Source organism: Podarcis filfolensis (genome assembly GCF_964270895.1).
Source record: "Podarcis filfolensis genome assembly, chromosome: 3".
Lineage (NCBI taxonomy): Eukaryota > Metazoa > Chordata > Lepidosauria > Squamata > Lacertidae > Podarcis > Podarcis filfolensis.
In genome coordinates this window covers 72,659,768-72,683,903 of record NC_139606.1, presented here as the reverse complement: position 1 = coordinate 72,683,903, position 24,136 = coordinate 72,659,768, and the positions used below count along the sequence as shown (strand labels likewise).

Below are 24,136 nucleotides of genomic sequence, written 5' to 3'. Positions count from 1 at the left end.
GCCCCCGCAGATTCGTCGCTCTGGGGCAAAGGGGGATATTTGCCGGGAAAGAGGCGGAGCGCAGTGGGCCAATGACTTCCTGACCGCAGTCGCCGCCCACTTTGGAGGAGGCTGCCCAGCGAGCCGCGCTTCCGCGCGCGTCGAATGTGCGGGTACAAACCGGCTGCTTACGATCCGGCTCCGCGATTGGCTGGGGAGCGCAAGAGGCGGGAGGTTTAGAAGGAGGCGATGTTTCGCTAGATGGGGCTCTGCGGTTCTTGCTGCCGCTGAACGAGGCTGCCGGCGCAATCCTAACCCTGCCTACTCAGAAGTAAGTCCTGTTGAATTCAATGGGGCTTACTCCCAGGTAGGTAAATGGAGGTTAGGATTGCAGGCTCAGGCTCAATCCTGAATGGAAATACATAGAGCGGGGTTTTGTTGGTACGTTTTTTGCCCTCCGGCTGGCGTGCAAAATGGTAGAATATGCACTGCGCTTTCATAAGGCATAGATATGATAGAGTTCATTTGCCACACGGCTCTTCGCGGATTATTGTCCAACGAAGGTTCATTATCGCAGAATATAACTTGAGAAGAAAGGGCCTGCTTAAACAGAACTGCAAAAATACCAAAGTGCAAAACAATGAATACCTGCAATCCAATTCAATGTACATGAATTTGGAAGAAAGTACCAATCCCAAAATATATTTTGAACCACTAGGCACTATTTTTTGTTAAATGACTGGTATCCTTAAATGTACTGTAATTCATGAAGCATTTACTTATGCTCCAATCCTAAAACTACTTAAACTCAAGCTCTATTGGTTGTACCCAATGTTATGCCGCCGTATAGACTAAAGTCTAAGGCTGTGTTCACACTTCCGTTTACTGTGCACTTGTGTGTGCAGTGCTGGGTGTTTAATCTGTTCTTACATGTTGTCCAAAACACACTTTGTTGTGAAATATTACTGTTTGATGTACCTTACTGTACTGTTGCTCAATCCATCTTTACACCAATAAAACCTTTAAGGTAATTCATCTCCAGCTAAGTTGTGAACACGTTTGCATGCGTAAATACACCCCTGCCTATCAACGCCCACTGGTGTGTACACAAACAGAAATGAATCTGACACTTAAACTGTTGATGTCAACAGCTAGGGGCAAAGCGATGTGATGGGGGGAGCAACATATTGTCTCTAACACACCCATAAGTTCTAGTTAGGTGTCTTAAGGGCTGTATCCTGAAAATATGTATGTGGTAACTGTAATAGGATCAAGAGCTGAAGGTATCTTCAGAAATTATTTAGGCTGCACCTGTCTATGAACACTTTATCTGTGAGCAACATGCACAGGATTGGGCTGCTTTGCTGGTTCCTGCATGCACCTGTTGTACTAATTATGGTTAAATCAGATGACAGTCCAAATAAGGAAGGGTGGAATTGTAAAATGGTAGATGCTAACAAAATTGGAAAGGGCTAGAAATGTTTATTTCATGACACAATCTTATGCCTGTTTACTAAGGAACTAGACTCACTATGTTCAGTGAGATTTACTCCCAGGTAAGTGTGCATATGATTGCAGCTTTAAGATTTCATTAGAGCAAGGAAACATCCAATGTAACTGTGGGGTGGGGTGGGGTGGGGTGGGGGAATCTCACTCAGAGTGGATGTTACTGGTCAGCTCAAAACACTTTAGTGATACCCGGGTGTAAGTAACATCAGAATCAGCTTACCGTTTAAAAACCCTTCACCCCTTTTAAATTTTGTTCTGCTGAAAGCAACAAGAAGGGTACACAATCATCTTAGGGATTTTAACCTATGCTGAGTAATACTTCTAGGGCCAGTTTTTGCTGGAATTCTAAACCAGTCTGCTGTAAACCAAGATGTAATGTACAGTACTGTGTTGAGTGTTTATCATTGCACAGTGGCCCTGCCTTACAGAGATGAAATAAGCCCCCAAACTAATGCCGATGCCAAGCTTGTAGAAATGTGCATTGTACTTAGTGTGAAAAGCTACCCTAATATTCAATGTGATTCCTTTTTTCACATGAAAATTGCATGATTTTTAGTGTTTGTTGTTTCTAGAATTATGCTGCAGGTGGCACCAAAAATCTGTTCAGTACTTTAAAACTGCTGACTTCTGAAGCCAAAGACAAGTATGCAATTTTATGCTTACAGTTCTTAACCTGAGGTACCACTGTACTTGTTTAGGAATAACCACTATTGAATTTCTTAAGACTTATAAATAAGCACACCATGTGAGTCTTTAGCTTATGGGTCTGTTTGTTTGTACTTGGTAATTTGTAGTTTCACTATTATTATTATTATTATTATTATTATTATTATTTAAATTTGTGCATTGCTCTTCATCTGAAGATCTCAGGGCAGTTCACAGCATAAAAATACAAGAGAAAAAGACAAAATACAAAACAAAAATGTTTAGGTTTGGCATGTGTAAGCTTTCTGCTTTTACAGAAACCGAAGCACCCAAAGCCTTCAAACTCCAGTAACCTTTTGTAAAACTAGGAAGTAGTAAGAAAGAAAGAAAGAAAGAAAGAAAGAAAGAAAGAAAGAAAGAAAGAAAGAAAGATCCTAAACAGAACCACTCTTTTTTTCTAAAGGGGGTGGGGGTGGGTGGAGACCCTGAGATCTGAAAAGCCATCTGAGTATTTGTGGCAAACAGCAACAGAAAAATCTTTTTTATTATATGCAGGAGACAAGGGGAGGCATAGCAATCCGCTCGCTGCACTTACGCAATGCCTCTTTTCCGTTGACTAGGCACGAACGACCCACAAGGGGCTCAGAGAGAGGCTGTGTGGGGGCGGGATTTAGTCGCCCAGCGGAAGTGCTGGTTCCTGTAGGGAAGTGAAAGCTGATGCCGCCCTTGCACCAGCTTTCTAGTTCAGCTCTTGCAAGGCAGGTACAAAAACAACCGGTTAAACTTGTGAGTTGATTTTTTTATAAATCGTAATCTCTTGAAAGATTGTAACTTGGAATTAAGTCTCCCTGGTGCGGTTTGTTTTGTTTGTTTTCGAGTTCTAAGCAAATATGCAGCTTAGCGTCAGCTGTAGAGCCGGGTATGATATATGTTGATTCGAAGTAAGTCACACTGTGTTTAATAGGACTTACTTCCAATAACTAGTGGAACTTCGTACCTGCACGATTTGGTATCTAGTCCTATGTACAAGTACGCAGCAGTGAACATAGCGGGCTTTTCTCGTAGCCATAAAGAAGACGCTGGGCGAGAGGCGGCAGTTGGAGGCTGTGGTTTCTTAGGGCATTTCTCCTCGAAATCATTCCGGGCGTAGGACGTTTGAACCCTGTGGGCGGTTGGGAGATTGTAGCATGTAACTCGGCAAGGATGACTTCGAACAAAGGGGGTTAGGGAGCAGCTGTATGTGTGTATTTGGCACTTTTGTTATGCGAGCTGTTTTGTAGCAAAGTGTATTGGCAATATGCTGCGCATGTCAAAAGGGAAAGAGATTTTGAATTATTTTGTAGTGAGTTGCATGGTGGAAGTTCTGGGTAGAAGTAGAGTTTGGAGGAATTGTTTTTAGATTTGTGGCCTCTTTGTTCTCAAAACATTTCACAATATGCTTTTCCCAGAGCTGCTTTTTAATTGATTACAAGCATCTAGTTTCTATGCTTGGTTTGACAGCTTTCTGGCTTCCAGTATTTGCATTGATAGACTACTACCTTTCTTCTGTAAGGCAAGATATTGTCCCCACGCAGCCTCTTCTCTAACCACTGAGTGGTCTTAGTCTGGATTAGTTTCAGATTACTGAAATGTCCACATTACTGTATCATGTGCCTTCATGCCACACTCATCCTTCCTATCCTATGACAGGTATTTCCTGTACCCTTTAATGAGTGTGATGTGAAGGGATCTTCCCTGCAGTTGTGTTAAGCTTTGAAGAGCTCAAAAATAATAGGAAAGATTCCTTCTCTACAGTAGGTAGCCAAGGTGCTCAGAATCTTTTGGCTGTGCAGAGCCAAAATGAGCCCTAGACTTTTCCTTTGGTTCTGTTGGGGAAAGTTGGGACAGGCTGTTCTTGCATTGGGCAGCCAAAATGCTCAAATGGCTCAGTGGGCCATCATGAAAAAAAGCCTTTTCTCAAAAAGTTGGAGTTGGAGAGCAGAACAGGGCCTCACAAGGTCAGGAGCTGAGGCCGCTTACTTGAAGATGAATCCCATTGTACACAACAGAATTCATTTCTGAATAAACATCTTCTGTATGTTCTAGTTGAGATTCCTGCATTGCAGAGGGTTGGACTAGATGACCCTTGGGTACATTCCACCTTTACAGTTTTATGATTCTCTGCATTTGCTTCCACTGAAGATGAGGAGCAGAGTCTTGTCAACAACAGTTTTTGGCTTGTCTGGCAAGGCCAGCCAACATTTGTGCCCCCCTGCTTCAGCCTGTAGACCTGTTCCTGTGACTAGAGTCTTGTGCTGTTTATAGCTGCGGAAGTGGTGGTGCTTTGTCTTGAGGCTAGTGCCAGCCATCTGTCATTCCCTCCTCTTGTCCCCTTCTCAACAGTTAGCTAGCATTTTGTGGCCACTAAGTATGCTCAGGCCTCATTGACCTGTTTGGGAGGTGTTTATTGTTTTATCCCACACTTTTAGACAACTACTGTCTCCCCAAACAAACAGCTTGCATCAATAAGAAAAAAAAGAGAAGTCACTGTCATTATGCTTATGAAGAGACACACAGAAAGAAAGAAAATTGGTGGGGATAAGTAGAGAAGGAAGTTCGCTTATTTAAGACTAGAACAAAATGGTGAGCTAAAAGAAGGCATTTGTACTGAATGAGGACCAGATAAATCTTCCCTTGCTCCTGTTCTTTCTTGAATAGCAGTTAGTCTCCTGCCACCCATTCTTTGGCTGATAAATGGAACAAAATGTCCTCCTCCTTGCTTCTTCAGCCCCAAGATAGCTAGCAGTTGAAACCAAGGGTTCTTTCCTGAAAGAGAGGAAATCAAACTTCCTTCAGCTGCTCATTTTCTGGCCGATGAATGGGGCCAGGTTTGTCTCCCCCTTTCCATGAGCAGCCTTATATGGACTTTGGTCCCCTAGACATTGGCCGGTGTATGCTGCTTTCAGTGTGTGCTGCTTTCAGCACTGTAGTCTCAGGGTAAATGTCTATAGTCTCAGGGTAAAGTGTCTATAGTGTAGTCCCCAGGTTAAGATGATAATTTTTAAGAGAGGTTGCTTTTAACGCAAATAATAGAGCATTGTTGAATGTTTTAGAAACAGCAGAATGGGGGGGGGGGCTTCTAATTCTAGGGTAGTCAAGCTGGTAGGGAACTAAGATGAGAAATAAATGAAGTTCAAGGAAAAGCACACGAAGTGAGTGGTAGTGAAGAGGAATCAGAGTTCTGCTTTATGCATATATATTTTATTGTGTTTGAAGATGATTCTGTTTTGACTTGATCTGACTGGAGTTGGTTTTGTGCCAGGTAAGTTGATGCATGAACAGAACAGAATCAGCTTAAATACAAATACTCCCCTTTAATTGACTTATGGAGAGAGTTTTGGCTTTTTGTGATCCGTTGCCTACTTTTTAACACTATTTAATTCTCAGGGGTTTTATTTGAAGACATTTAAAGGAAGTTTTGAGTAGTGCTCAAATATGTTTGCATGCATTTAATGGCTTCAGCAAAGCCAGAAAATATAGAAGGCCCAAACCACTTGGTTTGTTTATAAGGCTCACTCTGTTCTCATGAGCCCTGTGATATGCAGTCTCATCAAGTCCTGTTTTTTCTCCCTTCTCATGCACGCAGTCATTTTGCCAAGTTCCTGCAGGTTCCTTCACCTTTCATATTTATCCATTGCCAGCTCCCCACCACCACCACCACCTTATCTGGTCTCAGATTTATGCACACCTTTCTCACTGCAAAGGGAGTGGGGAACAGAGATCTGTGATGCTCCTTGGGATCTATTTCCATGTGGATATTTTACCTACAGTAACATTGGAATAAGCCCCCGTATAATCATGTTAAGATCCATGTTACTTCAACAGAGAGAAAAAGAAATCTCGCAGGAAACATTAGGAAGCCTAGCAAGGAAGAATGACATCCAATAAGATACTTGCATTACCACTGGAAACACTGAAACAGTTCTTAAAGGTTCTTAATAGTAATGTCACCTGTTTGTGGAATTAGTTTTCCTTATAAATAGTGTGTCTCTGCTGAGTGCTGTGTTCATATCTCAGTCTGCTGTCCAAACAGCCAGTGTTTATGGAGAAAAGCAAAGTGACTCTTAGAGGAATATATTCCTTTTTAAATGTGTTGTGTTCAGTTAATCAGGATAAATGTTATACTGCATAAGTTGGCCAGGCCACATTCTAAGGTTGGATTCAACCCACAGAGTTAGGCTTGGTTAAGTCAATTGATTTCAATTTGTTTAAGAGCATTTAAGTTTGTATTAGACTGCAGCCTTAATCACTAGAGTTCACAGTTTTAAAAATTGCAAAGGTATAATGTCACTGGGTGTGACTTTCTTGCACATTGCTGGAGCCAGTAATCACATTGTATATTTGAATTGAGTATATGTGTAGTTCTGAACTAATACATAGGACTTGTCTATCAGGAAATCTGGTATTTGCCCCCAATGGATACTGGAACAAATAAATTAGCAAATGAAAGGTCCTGATATTAGAATATGGTTTTTCTTTTGGAAAATCATGCACAATTTTCAAGAACTATTGCAGGTTGATTGGCAGCACTTGATTTCTAAAATTTCAGTTATCATTCATGGTATCGTGTTTTAAAACTGTGATTGAGAATCTGTGTCCCTCCAGATGTTGCTGCACTACGCATCCCATCACCATTGACCATGCTGACTGGGGCTGATGAGAGCTGGAGTCCAACAAAATCTGGAGGGTCAAAAGTTTGATTTCTCATTCACTTCTAACAGTTGCCTAATTGTGGTCTTGTGTTTACATGTTTTCTTTTCTATCATAGAGTCACCAAAAAGGAGCATGAATCCTATTACTCCATACTGTTTGTTTGTTGGGTGCTTTTGGCTTGCTATCTTTGGTGGGACTGCTACACATGAGCTGGAGGAAAAGTAAGTATTGAAACATCTTGTACAGAGAAGAAAGGCAGTTTTAATGACTTCTGTGCTCTGTGTCCTATTTCAGCCAAATACTATTGCAGGTGTGGATAACCTCTTTTCAGCCAGAGGCAAAAGTGGACAGAGCAATGAAGATACACTTTATCTTTTCTACACACCTCTCTCTACACACCTCTGGTTTTAGAATCAGCATTGCATGAAAATAAATCCAGAAAGTGGTCTACAAACTGACCTACCAAGTCTGGGGGTGGAGAGGATGTATGTCCATCTCGCTATAAATTATTCCAGTTAGGTGTGCCCCGCATTTTACTCTTAGAGTGTGTCTTTGTTAAACAGTAGTTCTCTAAGTGAGCTAACTAATCTCAAAAAACAAAGTGTTTCCCATCATATTGTATTACTCTTAGTTTAATTATTTTTAATAACCATAGCAGTCATTTTCTTCTAGTTAATTTCACTTTTGCTTGCCTATGTTTATTTGCTGTCCATCACATAAGATGAACTATCTCAGGTTTTTCTCAAAACAAATGTGGTAAATGAATGCTTTGAACCACGGTTCACCAAATCTTTTGAAGCATACAATGGAGAACTGTGTTTGCAACTGGAGATTTCTTTGTTGTTTCCACCACTGCAGCCCATAAGGTTGCCAAGGCAAGCTTCATTTTAAAATGAAAAACGTGTTTCTTCAGCAGTTTGAACAGTTGCTGTAGAAGCTTCAGAACAAACCTCGGACTTTGCTTGCAGTTTTCGGTTTATTTGGATCACAGCCTTAACATTCTTGTTGTAGTAAAGGACCATAGAAAATGGCTCAAGTTATCTTATACTAAGCAGTAGAAAATCCCATTATAGTATTAGGTTGCTGTGTACATAGCTGGTAAAGGTAAAGTTAAAGGACCCCTAATAGTTAAGTTCAGTCACAGACAACTCTGGGGTTGCGGCGCTCATCTCGCCTTACAGGCCGAGGGAGCCAGCGTTTGTCTGCAGACAGTTTTTCCGGGTCATGTGGCCAGCATGACTTAAGCCGCTTCTGGCGAAACCAGAGCAGTTCACGGAAACGCCATTTACCTTCCCGTCGGAGCGGTACCTATTTATTTACTTTCACTTTTTGGCGTGCTTTCGAACTGCTAGGTTTGCAGTAGCTGGGACCGAGCAACGGTAGCTCACCGCGTTGTGGGGGTTTGAACCACCGACCTTCTGATTGGCAAGCCTAAGAGGCTCAGTGGTTTAGACCACAGCGCCACCCGTGTCCTACAAAGCTGGTAGAACAGCACATTTTAACAGCTGTAAAAATTGATACTAAAGATCCAAAAAAAGATTCCCCAAAATTTCTATTGTTACTTGCTGCCTTTCTGTTCTTCAAACATCTTAAAAATATATTTTTTATGTTTCAGTGATGAGCATCCTCATAAGTGGGAAATGTTGTACCTTGTGCATCAGTGGCCAGTGACAGTATGTAAGGTGAGTTGTTAATAAAAGGTAAAGGTACCCCTGACCATTAGGTTCAGCCACGGCACCTGTGTTATTAACACGCTGTTGTTAATAAAGGTGTGCATTTATTCAAATGTATACGTAGCCCTATCATAAAAGCTAGTGGTAGATAACCAATTTTACAGTAGCATAGAAATTTAATAAATGTAATTTAATAAATAATAATAATATTAATTCTTCTGTTTTTTTAACATCTACAGCAATTGGCAGGTTTAGCTAAGTTTGAATATTGGAACTATTTAGCTTAAAACTGTGTGTTTTTGTTTTAGCATAAAAACTGGCTTTCCCTGATAAATTGGTTGACTTGTTTTGTGCAGATGAATGAACATGATTGCAAAGAAGATCCACTATTGTACTGGACAATCCATGGACTCTGGTAAGGTTTTAACTCTGAAAATAATGCTACATTATATGACATTTAATTAAGAGTTTGGCCTAGATGACCTATATACAGTGGTACCTCGGGTTAAGTACTTAATTCGTTCCGGAGGTCCGTTCTTAACCTGAAACTGTTCTTAACCCGAAGCACCACTTTAGCTAATGGGGCCTCCCGCTGCCACCACACCGCCACTGCACGATTTCTGTTCTCATACTGAAGCAAAGTTCTTAACCTGAGGTACTATTTCTGGGTTAGCGGAGTCTGTAACCTGAAGCGTCTGTAACCCGAGGTACTACTATAATTCCTTTTGGTCAAAGCCCTTGTATCTAAAGGTATATTATTGAAACCCCACAAAAAAAAAGAAACTCATTGGAATGTGATGCATCAGATCCAATGAATGGTGGTGGCCTTGAATTTGGATTCTCCAGGGATTGGAGCAGGATGCTTAGCTGCAAGGCCACTGAATGCTCAACCACAAACTTTGGTGGTTTTAGTGCCAGGCTGGGCAACCTTTGGCCCTCCAGACATTGCTGGACACCAACTCCAATAAGCTCCAGTCTGCGCAGCCAATGGTTAGGGATGATGGGAGTTGTTGCACAACAGCATCAGAAGGGCCACAGATGCCCCACCTCTGTTTTAGTGGCATCTAACCCTTACTATTTTACACCTACTTTATGCATGTCAAACTATTAAGTACAGCAATGGCCACTTACACTACATCTGTTTACAAGCTAGTAGTGTCTTACATTTGACAAGACTATTAAAGTAATCTTGAAAAGCAGAGACATCACCTTGCCAACAAAGGTCCGTATAGTTAAAGCCATGGTTTTCCCAGTAGTGATGTATGGAAGTGAGAGCTGGACCATAAAGAAGGCTGATTGCCGAAGAATTGATGCTTTTGAATTATGGTGCTGGAGGAGACTCTTGAGAGTCCCATGGACTGCAAGAAGAACAAACCTATCCATTCTTAAGGAAATCAGCCCTGAGTGCTCACTGGAAGGACAGATTGTGAAGCTGAGGCTCCAATACTTTAGCCACCTCATGAGAAGAGAAGACTCCCTGGAAAAGACCCTGATTTTGGGAAAGATGGAGGGCACAAGGAGAAGGGGACGACAGAGGACGAGATGGTTGGACAGTGTTCTCGAAGCTACAAACATGAGTCTGACCAAACTGCGAGAGGCAGTGGAAGACAGGAGTGCCTGGCGTGCTCTGGTCCATGGGGTCACAAAGAGTCGGACACGACTAAACGACTAAACAACAACAACATTACAGTAATAGTATACCATCTCTGTTCATAATTAACCACCCTATCTTAAAATATTCAAGAAAGGCAACAAATTTAAATGCATAATCATAATATTTTTAAAATACCTTCATTCCTGTTTCCATTGTCCTCCACCTCTATGAGAAAATGCAAGTATGGATCAGCACCTCGTGGTTGAAATTGATGCATTTCTGCACATTTCATTATCACTGAAGTTTGTCCTGTTTTTAACAAAGAAAAAATCATTTATGTTTAGGAGATAGATAGATAGATAGATAGATAGATAGATAGATAGATAGATAGATAGATGCTTGATAGACAGGTCAAGCTCAACTGGTACATGCTATTGGATCTCAATGCAGTTTGAAACTGCTAGGGAAGCTTTTATGTAGCTTATTTGTTTTTATAGTGATATACTGTGAAAGCTTTGTCTTAGGCATAATATTGTAGAAAAGGGATTCATTTTTTCCAAATGTAAGTTCAAATTGAAATATTATGTAGACCAGTTTCATCCACCACCACCACCACTGTTTAGGGGCATTAAAATTTTGTTCTGTTTATTCTCTCATAGGCCTGATAAAGCAGAAGACTGTAATAGAACTTGGCACTTTAACTTATCTGAACTTCAGGTATAAATTATATGAAAATGCAGATTCTGAGTATGGTTTTGTTTTTTGCTGTTGCCCCATCCAGATTTTTCAAAGCCTGTCAATTGCTATAAGAGGTAGATTTGCTATTTTATTCTAAATCTCTTTCTGTACCATCCCACTCCAAGGGTTTGTGGTAGATCACAAGACATTACATTTTATTTTATAGATAAAGTGTTTTTTCATTTGTTGTTGTTGTTGTTGTTGTTTGGCATATTCAAAAACAGGAACAGAGAGCACACTTAACCCCCTCCCTCTCCCACCCCCTGCCCCACTTACAGCTTCATACCAAATACAGCATTTATAAATTAAATTAAGAGTAGATATGTGACATTCTACAAAAATAGAAGATTCAACATTGTTGCTCTGTGCCATGCGTGGAAGAAGCTTATGCATGAGATAACCACACAAGGTTTTTGTTTTGTTTTTTTAATGCAGACTGTAGTTGAAGAGATCTGATGGTCCCCTGAGCCCCTTCCAAAAAACTTGCTGAGTAGCCCATAGCTTTTAATACTGGCATAGTCCTATGGCAGCCAGGAACTGAAATACTGGGTTTGCTCCTTATGATTTACAGTCTGCAGGCATAAGTGTACATGGGGATGCTGCCATACCTGTGTTTGCTCTACAGTCTTTACAGCCAGGGATAGGGTCAGGTTCTCAGTGTAGCTGCATGTTTTATTTGGAGCTCAGTGCTGCTTTTTAGCTTATGAGAGCCTTTACTTACATTACTTACTTACTTATTTATTTACTTACTTACTTACTTATAGGATCTCATGGGTGACATGAAGAAATATTGGCCAGATGTGCTTCATCCAAACCATACCTTTTTCTGGTGAGTTGTGCCACTTTTAAACGTTTTGGTAGTGTTACAAAATTATTCATTTTCAGTTCTTTTTTCCAGAGTGGATAGACTCTAGACATCCATAGGAACTAGGTGAAAGTGAAATCTAGCACAGAACTTCTAGAAATTATTATGCCTTTGCTTTATTTCCCTTTTCACCCACACAAATCTCTGCATCAGATCCAGAGTTTCTTCTGCTGACAGCAGCAGCATCTGAAAAAGTGGACCATTGCCACCCATTTTCCCTCACCTCTTGCTCCACACACCCCATGCTGTTCTTGGGTGTTTCCCAACTGCCAGATGGGCCTCTGCAGGAGAATGAAAGAACTGACAAAAATGCCCCCCTTTCTGTCAGTGGGACTGTACTGGATCAGAAACTTTGAGTAAACAGATCGGAGTCCTTCTGTTGGCAGAAGGCAAAGTCTGGATCCAATCCTCTGTAAGTTTGTAGGACATATGGAATTTTATGTCAGAAGAATATATGTACCAGATCTCAGTGCTATTTATTTATTCTAGACCACCTTTCAGGAATAAAATTCCTCCCAAAGCGGGTCACATGAAAAACAACAATAACATCCAATATTGTTAAAACTAGCAATTCAATGTCAAATATACAACATAATAAAGTAATAAAGTCACCAAGGCCAGGCCACACAACTGAATCCTGAGCCACTGACATTCTCAGGCAGAATTTTAGATTTCTGCAACCTTATATTGTTTATTTGGGCGGCAGAGTTATTTCTTTCTCTAAGTCTGATATAGCAGAAACAGCATTTATTCTTTAGAGCAGTCCATCAAGCATGGTTGAGGTATAATTCCCATTTCTTCCAATTGAAGGTGCTTTCTGCTCTGTTTGAAACTGGACTGAAATACAGGCCCAAACTAGCCATTATGGGGAGCATATTGCCGTCACAACCAATGTCTCCATGGAACTGTCTAGTAAAAATGATATGTGATATAATATCCCTGTGCTCAGTGTGTTCTTTGCCCTGTACAAGTGGCAGCCAATAAAGTGGAGTGGGCCCAGGAGTAGTGCGCACAGTGATAGTGCATCATGCCATATGTCTTACTTTACGAGATGTTGGTTAGAGCCAGCCACACATCTCCCTTAATGGCAGTGTTGGGCCATAGTTGCTGCATCACACTCTTGATGGCTGCATGCACAATTCCATATTGGAGCCCAAAGCTATATAATGTGAACATAGTGCAAAAGTCCAAAAACTGGTAGTGGAGAATAGAGAATGCAGCTTGCTGTAATGTGTGCTGCTTTTCTCTGTTCCCTAGCTGTCCCATTGATATGTCAGGAACTTACCCTAAATAAATAAATAGAATTTGTATGTTGAATGTGCAAAGTCCTATCTGTTTTCTATGTGTGGTGCTCCTCTTTCTCTAACCTCCTCTGTAACCTTGAAAGGAGGAAGAATCTGTACAAAGCTTTAGCGCTGACAACACACACTGAAAGAGAATATTGAACAATTAACCTTTGTCTTTTTCTGTGATGCAGTCAAGCTAGTGACATCGTGCTTCATATTTGACAAGTGGAAATCTGCTAGGAACAAGGACAAGATGGTTTTCTTGTCAACTGACAAATGAAAAAAAACCAACCCTAGTTTTTCTTATATGCAGAAGCTTTCAGCGTTTGAGGTTTCCATAGTTTCCAATTTCATATGAAGCAGAGGAAGTAGAAATGCTATGTCTTTGAACTGAAGCATTCTACTAGTTTATCTCTTTCTGAGTAGCAACAGGTTCCTTGCAAAATACAGAACCAAACACCTGAAGAACTCCATTAATACAGAAAAAGATTCAAGAGTATTCACGCATACAAGTTTCTCTTCAATATGGGGAATAATTTGGAACCCCAAATCACAATGGGAAAATATCCAGCAGCCTTCCACTTATGCAGCAGGACTTCCCCTTCCTCTCCCCTTCCTGCATTGCCTCCTAATCGCCTTTGAGGATCTCCCAACACCCTGGAGCTGATTTGGGTGGGGGCTATAAGGGTTATATAAAAACTAAACTATAAATATAAGGGGGAAAATAATATTATAGGAGCAAGGTATAGGTAACACATTTCAGATATCTGTTTGGATCCAAAGTTAAATTAACACAAAGTTTTCATGAAAGGAAAGCTCCCCATTTCGCCCTAATCACCCATCCCTATCAACACACGCTCTTTCTTCCCCAACCCCCCCCCAACACCATGATGTATAGTCTCAGAAATTGTAAATCTACAGAGTGTACATATATATACCAGTGCTACTAGTTGTGGATATATGTTTGTGAAAATGTACATATTTTGCAACTATCCAGTATGAAGAACATCCCACATTCCTGAGAGGAAGATGCATGTTTGGGTAGGAAAGATAAAGAGTTGCAGAAGGGCAACCAGGGCCAAATAAAACAGGATTGTTGCTGCTTACAATATCCTTTCTGTACTTCAAAAATGCAACTTTTTGTATCATTTTGTCCCAAACTGAAATTTGGATTTTTCTCCCCTGAAATGGCATCTCTTAGGACAGGCATGTCCAAAGTCTGTTTTGGGGACCTAATCCGGCCCGCCCCTGTGGCAGTTTATTTCCTGGGGTAAAATCCTAAAAAAAAAACCTCAACTATTTCAATCCTAGAAAAAGGTCAACAACTTTGGTTGGCCCTTTGGTTGGCTCCCACGGCCCTCTTTGAAAAAAGTTTGGATACCACTGTCTTAGGAAGTGCACCCATAGGAATCTGCAGAATTTTTTGTGGGGAGGGGGCAGAGTAAATACACCAAACAAATGAATAAAATTTGCAGAACTAGCATTAGATAACAGTTCTTCAGTGTCTGGGATGCTTCCCAATCTTCAGGTTGAAGGGCAGAGTACAAAATTAATAAATAATAATAATAAAATAATCACACCTATGCTAAAATTGATACTTGATTCCCCCCCCATAACGTAGCAATCACTTCACCAGGGAAAACAAGCATAAAGAATTTGAAAGCAAACAAAGAACTTTCTTCTCAAGAGTCTGGCAATGACTTCACTTCGTCTAACTGGCTAGATCCTAAATGTGAATCATTGCTCTGGCTTCATTCATTGGTGAAAAACACCAGTGGTGCTTGCAAGTTTTCTGGTTTCTCATACCACAAATGAGGATGGTGCCTGCAAGTTTTGCCTCATATGTCAGGTTCTACAGTTGCTAGACAATTACTTTTTATAAAAACGAAAGCTGGGAATCTAGGGATTGTGGTTTAGTGGGTGGGGGGGAGAACAGCCTCGCTTGCCCTCTTCCTACATTGCGAGTATACTCATAGAAATGAACATTGTGATTGAGACTTCCGAAATGTTTAATGATATGAAGAATGAGAATGCTTAAGGGGAAGAGTGCTTTGAGTTGGAAGTTTAACCAGGTTCACATTTGAATTTTTCTTCTGAAATTTTAAGTATTTTTGCTATAGATTTTTTTGTAGACCTCTGAATACATCCAAATCTAAAGATGTAACCCAACACTTTTGTTTTCTTTATGTAGGAAGCATGAATGGGAGAAACATGGGACTTGTGCTGCTATGCTGGAATCCCTTAATTCTGAGGAAAAGTACTTTAGTAAAGCTCTGGAGCTCTATAAAAGAATTGATCTTAACAGGTGGGGAAATGGATTTCTTTGGAAACCTCTGCAACATACAGGCATTCATCAGCAGCTATATTTGCTATAGATAGCGCTCCACGAATGTTAGCAAGCCACTGCTTTCCAACAGCCAGGACTTTCCATTGATACAGTATATGTCTATATAACTTTAAATGTTAATTATTTCATTATGTGGGCCAGAACTTGAGTTGCCAGTAAAGTTCGGGGTTAGTAGAGAATATATTTAAAAAATCATAAGAACTCCAGTTCATTCTTACTGAAAGCATCTGTTCTGTAGGTCGCTGGCAAACAAGTAGCTACTGAACACAATGCATTTAGATATTGGGGATCAATATTTTGAGGAATACCAACAGCTATCAAAAATAACAAAGAAGCTTGTGGGAAGATAAGGAGAAAATTAAGTGCATGGAAAAGTAAAGTATAGATAGAATCTAAAGTGCTCTGGACAAGTTTCATGTGGGTTGCTAGCCACACCTCTAGGGTCTCATCATCATCCTACCCAAACCGAGGCTAGGATATCTTACCTCAGTACAAAGTGAGAATATTGGCCATCTATAACACAGTTGCATGTAGTGAATTTTTCCTGTTCAGTGCTAGATGAAATATGTCTCTTTTTCAGTTATCTCTTGAAAGTTGGGATAACACCAGGCAGTACCAGTTACCAGGTATGAGGAGAAATTGTTTTGCATTGTTCTATGCCATTGTTTTGTTGTTGTTTTTTAATAGGTCTTTTGGTGTATTGTTTTAATTCTATTTGTGTTTGGTACCTTTTTAATTATTAGCGTTCTATGGTTTTAGCTTTCTCTATTTTATCTGTAAGCTATCTAGCGCCCCTGTCTGGGGGAAAAGCAGAGTATAAATAAATACAGAGTAGTACCTTAGTAGTTGAATGGCCTGGCTCCTGAACAAATCGGCTCCCAAGCCCTGCAAACCCGGAAGTAAGTGTTCCGGTTTGCAAACCTTTTTCAGAAGCTGAACGTTCAGTGCAGCTTTCACTTGAGTGCAGGAAGCTCCTGCAGCTAATTGGAAGCCGTGCCTTGGTTCTGGGAGTCAAAGGGACTCCCAGAACAGATTACATTCGAGAACCAAGCTACCACTGTAATAATAGTATTAGTAAACTGTTAAATGTTACTATTGCATCATAAAACAAAATTTAAATATAATTCTTTGTATTTCTTTTCCATAAAGTTTTTTGTGTAAATATTTGTTGAAGTGGTATTTTAACTCTTTCAACTCTTTCATGTTTTAATCCCTAGCTGGCAGCCATCAGAGATGCTCTTATAGATGTTTATGGTGTGACACCAAAGATTCAGTGTCTTCCTGGAGAAGAGGTATCTGTTTATTAATCTTAGTCAACCTTTCTCTTTTAGAAAGATTGTTTTTATTATTTGACATCTTGAAGTGGGGATTGCCCCCAACTTTTGAAAATAAAGATGTCTTACAGAATTGTATCCATTATGTTAACCTTTCAGCCCTCTCTATTCCTTGATGAAAATCTGTTAAACAATTTCTCAACATATGTTGGAGGGATGTCGTCCTCAAATTTTGTTAAGATCCAAATTAATATTCACAGAACTTGAAACCTTCCGAATCTGAAATGATACATTTTAGTTTATGTTTACTTACCTCTTAGTCATCTTGACAATATAACTTTTTAGTCTAATAACAAAAAATTACATTATAAAATCAATATTATTTAATATGAAAAAATGTAGTATACCTATATCTCATTAAATGCAGCAATTAGCACTTGGTTTATCAAGATTGTGGCTTCATTGCACCCAAATGCTGCACAACTGATTAACCAATAAAATTTCTCTTTAGTGTTTAATATTTCTCTTTTTCTAAAAATGTCTATCGTGGACTTTTAAAACAGAAGCTCCATTTTTGCTTTATTTTCCTACCAGGGTCATATACAGATAATTGGCCAGATGAAATTCTGTATCACCAAGGAGTTTACCCTGAGAAACTGTACAGAGACAAAGACTGATTCCTCTACTGCTCCCGAGGATCATTTCTACCGTACAGAAGATTTGGAAATATGCAATGATACACTGACATATTATCCTTCACATCTGCATGAATGAAGCAGGAAGAAAGTGAAAGTACTTTTTGAAATACCATTGAGATTTAACAAAGCATATTACATTATTTAGAGAAAGAGCCATCTTTTTATCCCACAAAGATACTTACTGTAATACTTCATTTGAAATTTTTGAAATCCTACTTTCTTTGGAACATGTGCAAATGACAGTATTGGTACTAAAGCTATATAAATGGAGAAGATTCATTCTATGGAATAGCTATTCTTTCATTTGGGCAACTAAATTACCATTTTTATATTTTAAAAGGGGGCTTCATAAAGCTTAGCTTTTCTTTTTTGAGGAATTGTAACTACTTGAAAGTGTTTTCACTAAAGCAAAATTCTGAATTAGTAGGTAATTCTATTAGGATTTTATGGAACAGCTTTCACACTGAGAGCCAGTGTGGTATAGTGGTTAAGAGTGATAGACTCGTAATCTGGGGAACCGGGTTCGCGTCCCCGCTCCTCCACATGCAGCTGCTGGGTGAACTTGGGCCAGTCACACTTCTCTGAAGTCTCTCAGCCTCACTCACCTCACAGAGTGTTTGTTGTGGGGCAGGAAGGGAAAGGAGAATGTTAGCCGCTTTGAGACTCCTTTGGGTAGTGATAAAGCGGGATATCAAATCCAAACTCTTCTTCTCTTCTTCTTCTTTATGTTTCAGAAAGGGCATGAAACATTCCCCCCAGCCCCTCTCCCATTAAGCAGTTCTGCAGTTTGAATATTGTTGGCAACAATGAAGGTGCAATATTGATTGCTTCCTTTCAGAGAAAGTGAATCTACATAGTTGGGAGCTGGTCGAATAGCAAGCTGCTTCTGGTCTCTATGGCAAAAGCAGTAATGTATAGCTTATCTTACTCCAAAGCAATGCCATTGGCATCAGCAGAGTGACTGTAGAACAAGTATGTTGAAGCTTGAAATTACTACAGGCAGTGACCATTTTAGATGTGTCTGATATGTGCGCAAGCACACATGCGTGCATCGCGCTGAACCCAGAAGTGACCCAAAAACATCACCGAAAGGGGTGGGGCAGGGGCGGAACAAGGTGTTTTCAGGCATTTCCAGTGATGTTTCAGATGTACGCGATTTCACGTAAGCGCACGGTGCCTTGGAGCACAACCCCCATGTAAATTGGAAGCTGCCTGTGTTCAAACAAACATGGCCAGTACTTTTTATAGAAATGTTGGCTTGGGCCTGCAGCAGTTTATCATCTCACATTCCATGAGGGTACTTTTTCCACACACACCCCCCCCAAAAAAAGTCGCCGGAATTTCATCTATGGATCATAATTTTTAGCACTGAAATGAGTTTGACAGGATTCAGGATCCATTTCTCTGTATCAGTGATTACATCCAGCACTTTCAAATGCATGGGGCAAAGGTTTGTGCATAAGTTGGAGCCTGTCACTTCAAGCACTCTTCTGGGAAATGTCACTTTAAAAAAAAAATACTTGTGTTGAGAAATTATGTGTTACCTTGTCAGCTCTTCTTTTTTTCATATCATGGTATCCTGGACTGGTTCTGTGGGATGGTAATTGGGGGCACTGTGCTACAGTAGTTCAGATAGTAGCACTGGGAGAGTGCTTTTTGATCCTCTGGTGGTTACCTTATCAGGGCAGTATTTGGTCTCCAGGGCTATTTAATGTCTATATGAAGCCACTGGGAATGGTTGTTAGGTGTTTGGGGGCAAGGTGCTATTAGTACACTGATGACATTTCAGCTGTGTTTCTCCATAACTTCTGAATTGGGGCAGGCCATGCGGGCCCTAGGCCAGTGCCTGAACACAGTAATAGAATGAATGGGGGGGGGGGACTGAGCTTGAATCCTGAAAAGATGGAGGCACTGTTGGTTCCTGTGTCCAGGAAATTGGGCAATTTCCTTCCCTGGACAGAGTTACACTCCCCCTGATAGCTCATATGCAGTCGGGCGGGGTGGGGGGCGTAATTCTAGATCTAGCTTTGCGAGTTCAGGCGCAAGTAGCCCCAGTGGCTAGAATCACCTTTTAGGAGCTGTGCCTGGTGTGACATCTGCAACCGTTGGAAGAGCTTTACCACCATAGTTCAGGCAATACTGACTTCAGTATTGGATTAATGCTATGTATTCTGTGGAACATCCTTTGTGCTTGGCCTGGCAACTGCTGTTACTGCAGAATGCTACAGCATGGTTACTGGCAGGAGTGAGAGATCTCTGCTCAAAATGTGCTGTGCACTGGTTGCTGAGTTGTTACTGAGCCAATTTCAAAGTTTTACTATTGACTTGGGACCTGTGGGGTCCTGGTTTACTTACAGAATCGCCTTATCCATATGTACCCACTCTACCTCTTTGAATTGCGAACTGGCACTGCTACAATTGCCACATAATACTCATTCTACAATTGTAAGAAGTTTATCTTTTGGTGTGGCACAACTTGCACTCTTGAACTCCCTACCTGTTGACATCAGACAGGTACCTTTGCTGTACGCGTTCTGGTGCCTGCTTAAAGCATTTAGGCAACCTCCCCCCCCTCCAAAAAAACCACATAGATATTGATGTGCCTTAATCTTTTACTGTTAATTTCAATTATCTTTTTAAAGTTTTTAATTGCTTTTATTAATAATTCTAATATTTCTTGTAAACCACTGAGTTTTTATTATAATCAAGCAGTATATAATTTTTTGATAGATTTTGTAAGCCAGTAATCAGTGCCTTAAATGAGACCTTTCACAGAAACATTGATTCCTGATTTGTCTGATTAGTGACTAGTACCAATAGAACTACAATCTACAAATTACTTACTGTTTTTCTTCAATAAAATTGTTCAATGCCATTTCTTCTCTTTAAGTTTATTAGCTTATATGCTGTTAAATTAAAACAATTTGATGAACTATTGCAAGCTGTTCATTTGAAGGAGCTTGACCACCCTTTTGCAGATGGTCTTTTTCCTCTTATGAGCTTTAATACTGTTATAATAGTACCACATCCCCATAGACTGTTTCTTCTCTAAAGGTAGAGGATAACCTTGATAATTTATTAATTTATTTGTTTAAAAGTATTTCTAAACTGCTGAATATTTTTAAAGAAACTAAGTGGTGTGCAAACAATGCAAATCAACATAAAAACCTAAAACATGATCTAGTCTTAGAGCAGGGAAAGTCTGCACCAAAAATAAAGAAATAAAATACATTGTTACAGGACATCTGAAGCAAATAATTGATGTTATTCTCATAAATCAGTGAAGTGGACTTTAAGTAGGTGCGGAATCATTGTAAAACAGTGTCACCGACTCATAGGAATATATCGTCAATAGTATAGAAAACATCTGAGAGTGGCAAGTTTGTATTTCCTCACACACACACCCCCAAAAAATAAGGTCATCCATAAGGGTGACCAGAACAAATTTTGTCACCAAATGGCTGAACCCAAGCTGAAATGGGTCAGCTTAATCCGTTTTCTCCAAGAGTGTCTACAGCTGAAATACTGCTACCTTCTCAAGCATCTTGCTCAGAAAAGGCATTTGTGACTGAGCTGGTTGTTAAGTATCTCATGCTCCAACAATGACTTTTTTTAGGAGCAGTCACACTTCTGCTTTCCTCAGGGTGTCATGCACCATCTCATGTAAATATACATTACTACTGGTCTCACACTGGGTAGCTCAAATAAGCCATGCTGGGCAAGAATTGAGAAAGTATGCTTTGGCCTGAACCATGACAACAACCTCGTTCAAGTCCTCAAGCCTCATTAACTGAAGCTGATCTCACCAAATCATGCAGTATGTTGCAGCAGACATCTCAACTGGCTTTGTAATAACAGCAGGATTCAACTCAGCATGGAGAGCTAGCAATAGTTCCTCATCGAAACGCCTGACAAACTTGTCACAGCAGACCCTCAACATTTCCAACACTCCATTCCCTAGGACAGATGTCAGCGGTCCTCCTGCCATGTAGAATAGTGTTTGTGGCCTTGATGGCCACACATCAGGTGTGACTTTACTCTTAACATGTGCCCAGTTGCCTAATACAATTTATGTTCTAGCTGCCATCCAACCTGCATTACGGCTTGAACCTCCCTGGTTTTAGGCTCAGGAGCATTCTGGCTTCATCACAAATCTCATGCCAATACAAATGAACGTTAATTACATATTAATATAAAAAGCCAAAATCAGTTTTTAAAGCTCTGGACATTTAAAACACCTATATTTTCCTCTTCTAAGCAGAGCCGAAGCTAGGTGCATCCAGATTGTGCCCCCTAGCCACGGACAAATTAGCTGTTCTTTCTGCCTCCCCTCCATACCCACCCACCCACCCGTTCAATTCACCCTCTATTTAAAACCATTTCTTACGAGGCAATAATCAATATATTTATGGACATATATATTTTTCTGATTTTGCATCCCCCAATCGCCTGTGCCCCTGGCGGGGGCCACCTCACCACCCCCTAGTCACAGCCCTGCTTCTAAGGACCTCAGAGTCATACATATGTTATTGATGTCTGTTTTATAATCCTGTCGTGAGGAAGATTATGGTGAGAGATTAAACCCTGGGCTAGTCTGCTTAAATCTCTTACAGGTTCACAAATCAATAAGGGAATATTAGCTGTTCATTTTATGTGTGCCTATCACTGTAATAATAATCTGCTGTCACTCAGAAGACAAAATAATGACTAAGTCGTAACCTTGCAAGAGATACGGTAACCTGTTGTGGTTATTTGTTAGAAGAAAATTGCCTGCACTTAAATTGTCACTGTAGAAATTAGGTTTTTCTAGACTGTTAATAATCTTTAGCTCCCTTGCTGTTAAATGCCTGTCTTTTGGAGAGTGTTGAAATAGTACTTCTAATACACTTCTGCAAAAATTCAATAAAATTCAATTTTTTAAGGAAAGAATCATTTTCTTCTTCATTAAATGTTTAGGTGCATCGCTATTGAAATAAGGTGAGATATTACCATAATATGTGGTTTAAGAAACTTCCTGATGGAAGAGTCTGTCTCTAAAATACAGTTTTAATCGAACTGAAGTACCATGAACAGCAATGATGGAAACATGTTAATAACACTAGATATATTAAATATATGTATTTCTTCTCTGTTTTGAACTGTAAAACTCTTGTATAAGAAGCCTCCTAAATTAAATGCAGCCTGGTTTAGCTGCAAAGAACAGTTTGTTTCTGGAGTACTGAAAGACACACAAAGCTCTCAAGACGTTTTGGACAATATCATTCTGATTCTGGTACTCTACAAGCAGAAAATATGAGACAGCCAAACGCAGAGGTGCAAGATGAGTAAAGGTACGTATATAGTTAAGACTTCTTATGCTAGTGATGGGCAACCAGTGGCCATTGGACTACAACTCCCATCATCCCTGACCATTGGCTATGCTGGCTGAGGCTAATGGGAGCTGGAGTGCAACAACATCTGGAGGGCTCCGTGCTGGTGGCAGCTTCTGTAATTGTCCAGCTGCGTCAAGACAACAGAATAAGATGGTATAACATTTTCTTACTCCTGAGGAAGATTAGAATTAAAATTTGTTGGACATTTCACATGCTTTAAGAAAATGCCTTTTAATGATGATATATTCAGGTTTTTATATAGAAACAAAATTGCAGAGAGAACTACCGCCAAAATATTGCTGCAAATCATTCCACAACTGGAGTGAGTTAAAGTAGTGTGCTATGTCAGGAAAAAGGAGATCACCTGCCTGTGGAGTACAATAACAAAACAAAAACCCTTGGAGTGTGTATAATATTCTGTAAGCAGATACAGTCATACCTGGGGTTGCAGACGCTTCAGGCTGCGTGTTTTCAGGTTACGGAAGTGCCGAAACCCGTAAGTACCGGAATGGGTTACTTCTGGGTTTCGGTGCATGTGCAGAAGCACTAAATCATGCTTTGTGCATGCACAGAAGCACCAAATCGCAACCCGCACATGCACAGACGCAGCACTGCGGGTTGCGAACACTGCGGGTTGCGAACGTGCCTCCCACACGGATCACGTTTGCAACCCGAGCGTCCACTGTACAGTCAAACCTCAGTTCCTAAACGACTCTGTTTTGGAACGTTTTGGCTCCCAAATGCCGAAAACCCAGATGTAAATGCTCCGGTTTTTGAACATTTTTCGGAAGTCAAATGTCCAACGTGGCTTCTGCTTGAGTGCAGGAAGCTCTTGCAACCAATCGGAAGCCGCGCCTCAGTTTTCAAACATTTCGGAAGCCAAATGGGCTTCCAGAACAGATTATGTTCGACAACCGAGGTTTGTACAATAGAAAGTAGTGGTACAAGAAAGTGGAAGTAAATATTGTTGCCATATTCCTAGCTGCTCCAGGTTGTTGTTTGTCAGAGTGAGGTGTCCATCTCAGGCAACAGTTTATTGCAGGTGGGGGGGGGGAGCAGGTACAGTGGTACCTCAGGTTACAAATGCTTCAGGTTACAGACTCCGCTAACCCAGAAATAGTGCTTCAGGTTAAGAACTTTGCTTCAGGATGAGAACAGAAATTGTGTTCCGGCGGAACAGTTTCAGCTTAAGAACGGACCTCCGGAACGAATTAAGTACTTAACCCGAGGTACCACTGTAATGGCAGTGAGGTGTTGGTGGCCGTGTGTGCTGTGGGACCTGCTTATTGCTCTCAGGTGGCCCTGTGTTGAAGTAACATTCAGCTGTTAGTCAAGTAGATGGAAATAGGTGAGGTACAAACTAGTCCATCAACTTTGGTCAGCCTTACAATAAGGTATACTTCAGCCCACCTACACATATATACACAGCTTAGTATAATGTAGAAGAGGGAGACTTGGGACCCC

General features: G+C 40.5%; 1 protein-coding gene and 2 long non-coding RNA genes across 8 annotated transcripts; 1 reads left to right on the top strand and 2 right to left on the bottom strand.

The window, feature by feature from the left end:
* The first annotated feature begins 19 nt into the window (after positions 1–19).
* Positions 20–20,175, top strand: RNASET2 (ribonuclease T2). 6 transcript variants are annotated; one of them, XM_083605948.1, is made up of 10 exons: positions 20–152; positions 6,941–7,046; positions 8,441–8,507; positions 8,855–8,913; positions 10,752–10,809; positions 11,595–11,659; positions 15,173–15,286; positions 15,909–15,954; positions 16,546–16,620; positions 17,197–20,175. In XM_083605948.1, exons 2-10 carry the CDS (start codon positions 6,958–6,960, stop codon positions 17,374–17,376), a joined length of 753 nt encoding a protein of 250 aa, XP_083462074.1. In that variant the 5' UTR covers positions 20–152; positions 6,941–6,957; the 3' UTR covers positions 17,377–20,175. The 6 variants fall into 6 exon arrangements, with proteins under 6 accessions (XP_083462074.1, XP_083462077.1, XP_083462075.1 ...); XM_083605951.1 differs by having other exon boundaries at positions 150–346; XM_083605949.1 differs by lacking the exon at positions 20–152 and adding an exon at positions 2,034–2,131.
* Positions 5,135–6,934, bottom strand: LOC310759097. Its single transcript, XR_014546211.1, has 2 exons — positions 5,791–6,934; positions 5,135–5,738 (listed from the first exon to the last, which is right to left on the bottom strand). It is a non-coding gene; the product is annotated as an uncharacterized lncRNA (long non-coding RNA).
* On the bottom strand, positions 18,856–22,415 carry LOC310759096. The gene is made up of 2 exons (XR_014546210.1): positions 20,993–22,415; positions 18,856–20,066 (listed from the first exon to the last, which is right to left on the bottom strand). It is a non-coding gene; the product is annotated as an uncharacterized lncRNA (long non-coding RNA).
* Positions 22,416–24,136: the final 1,721 nt, after the last annotated feature.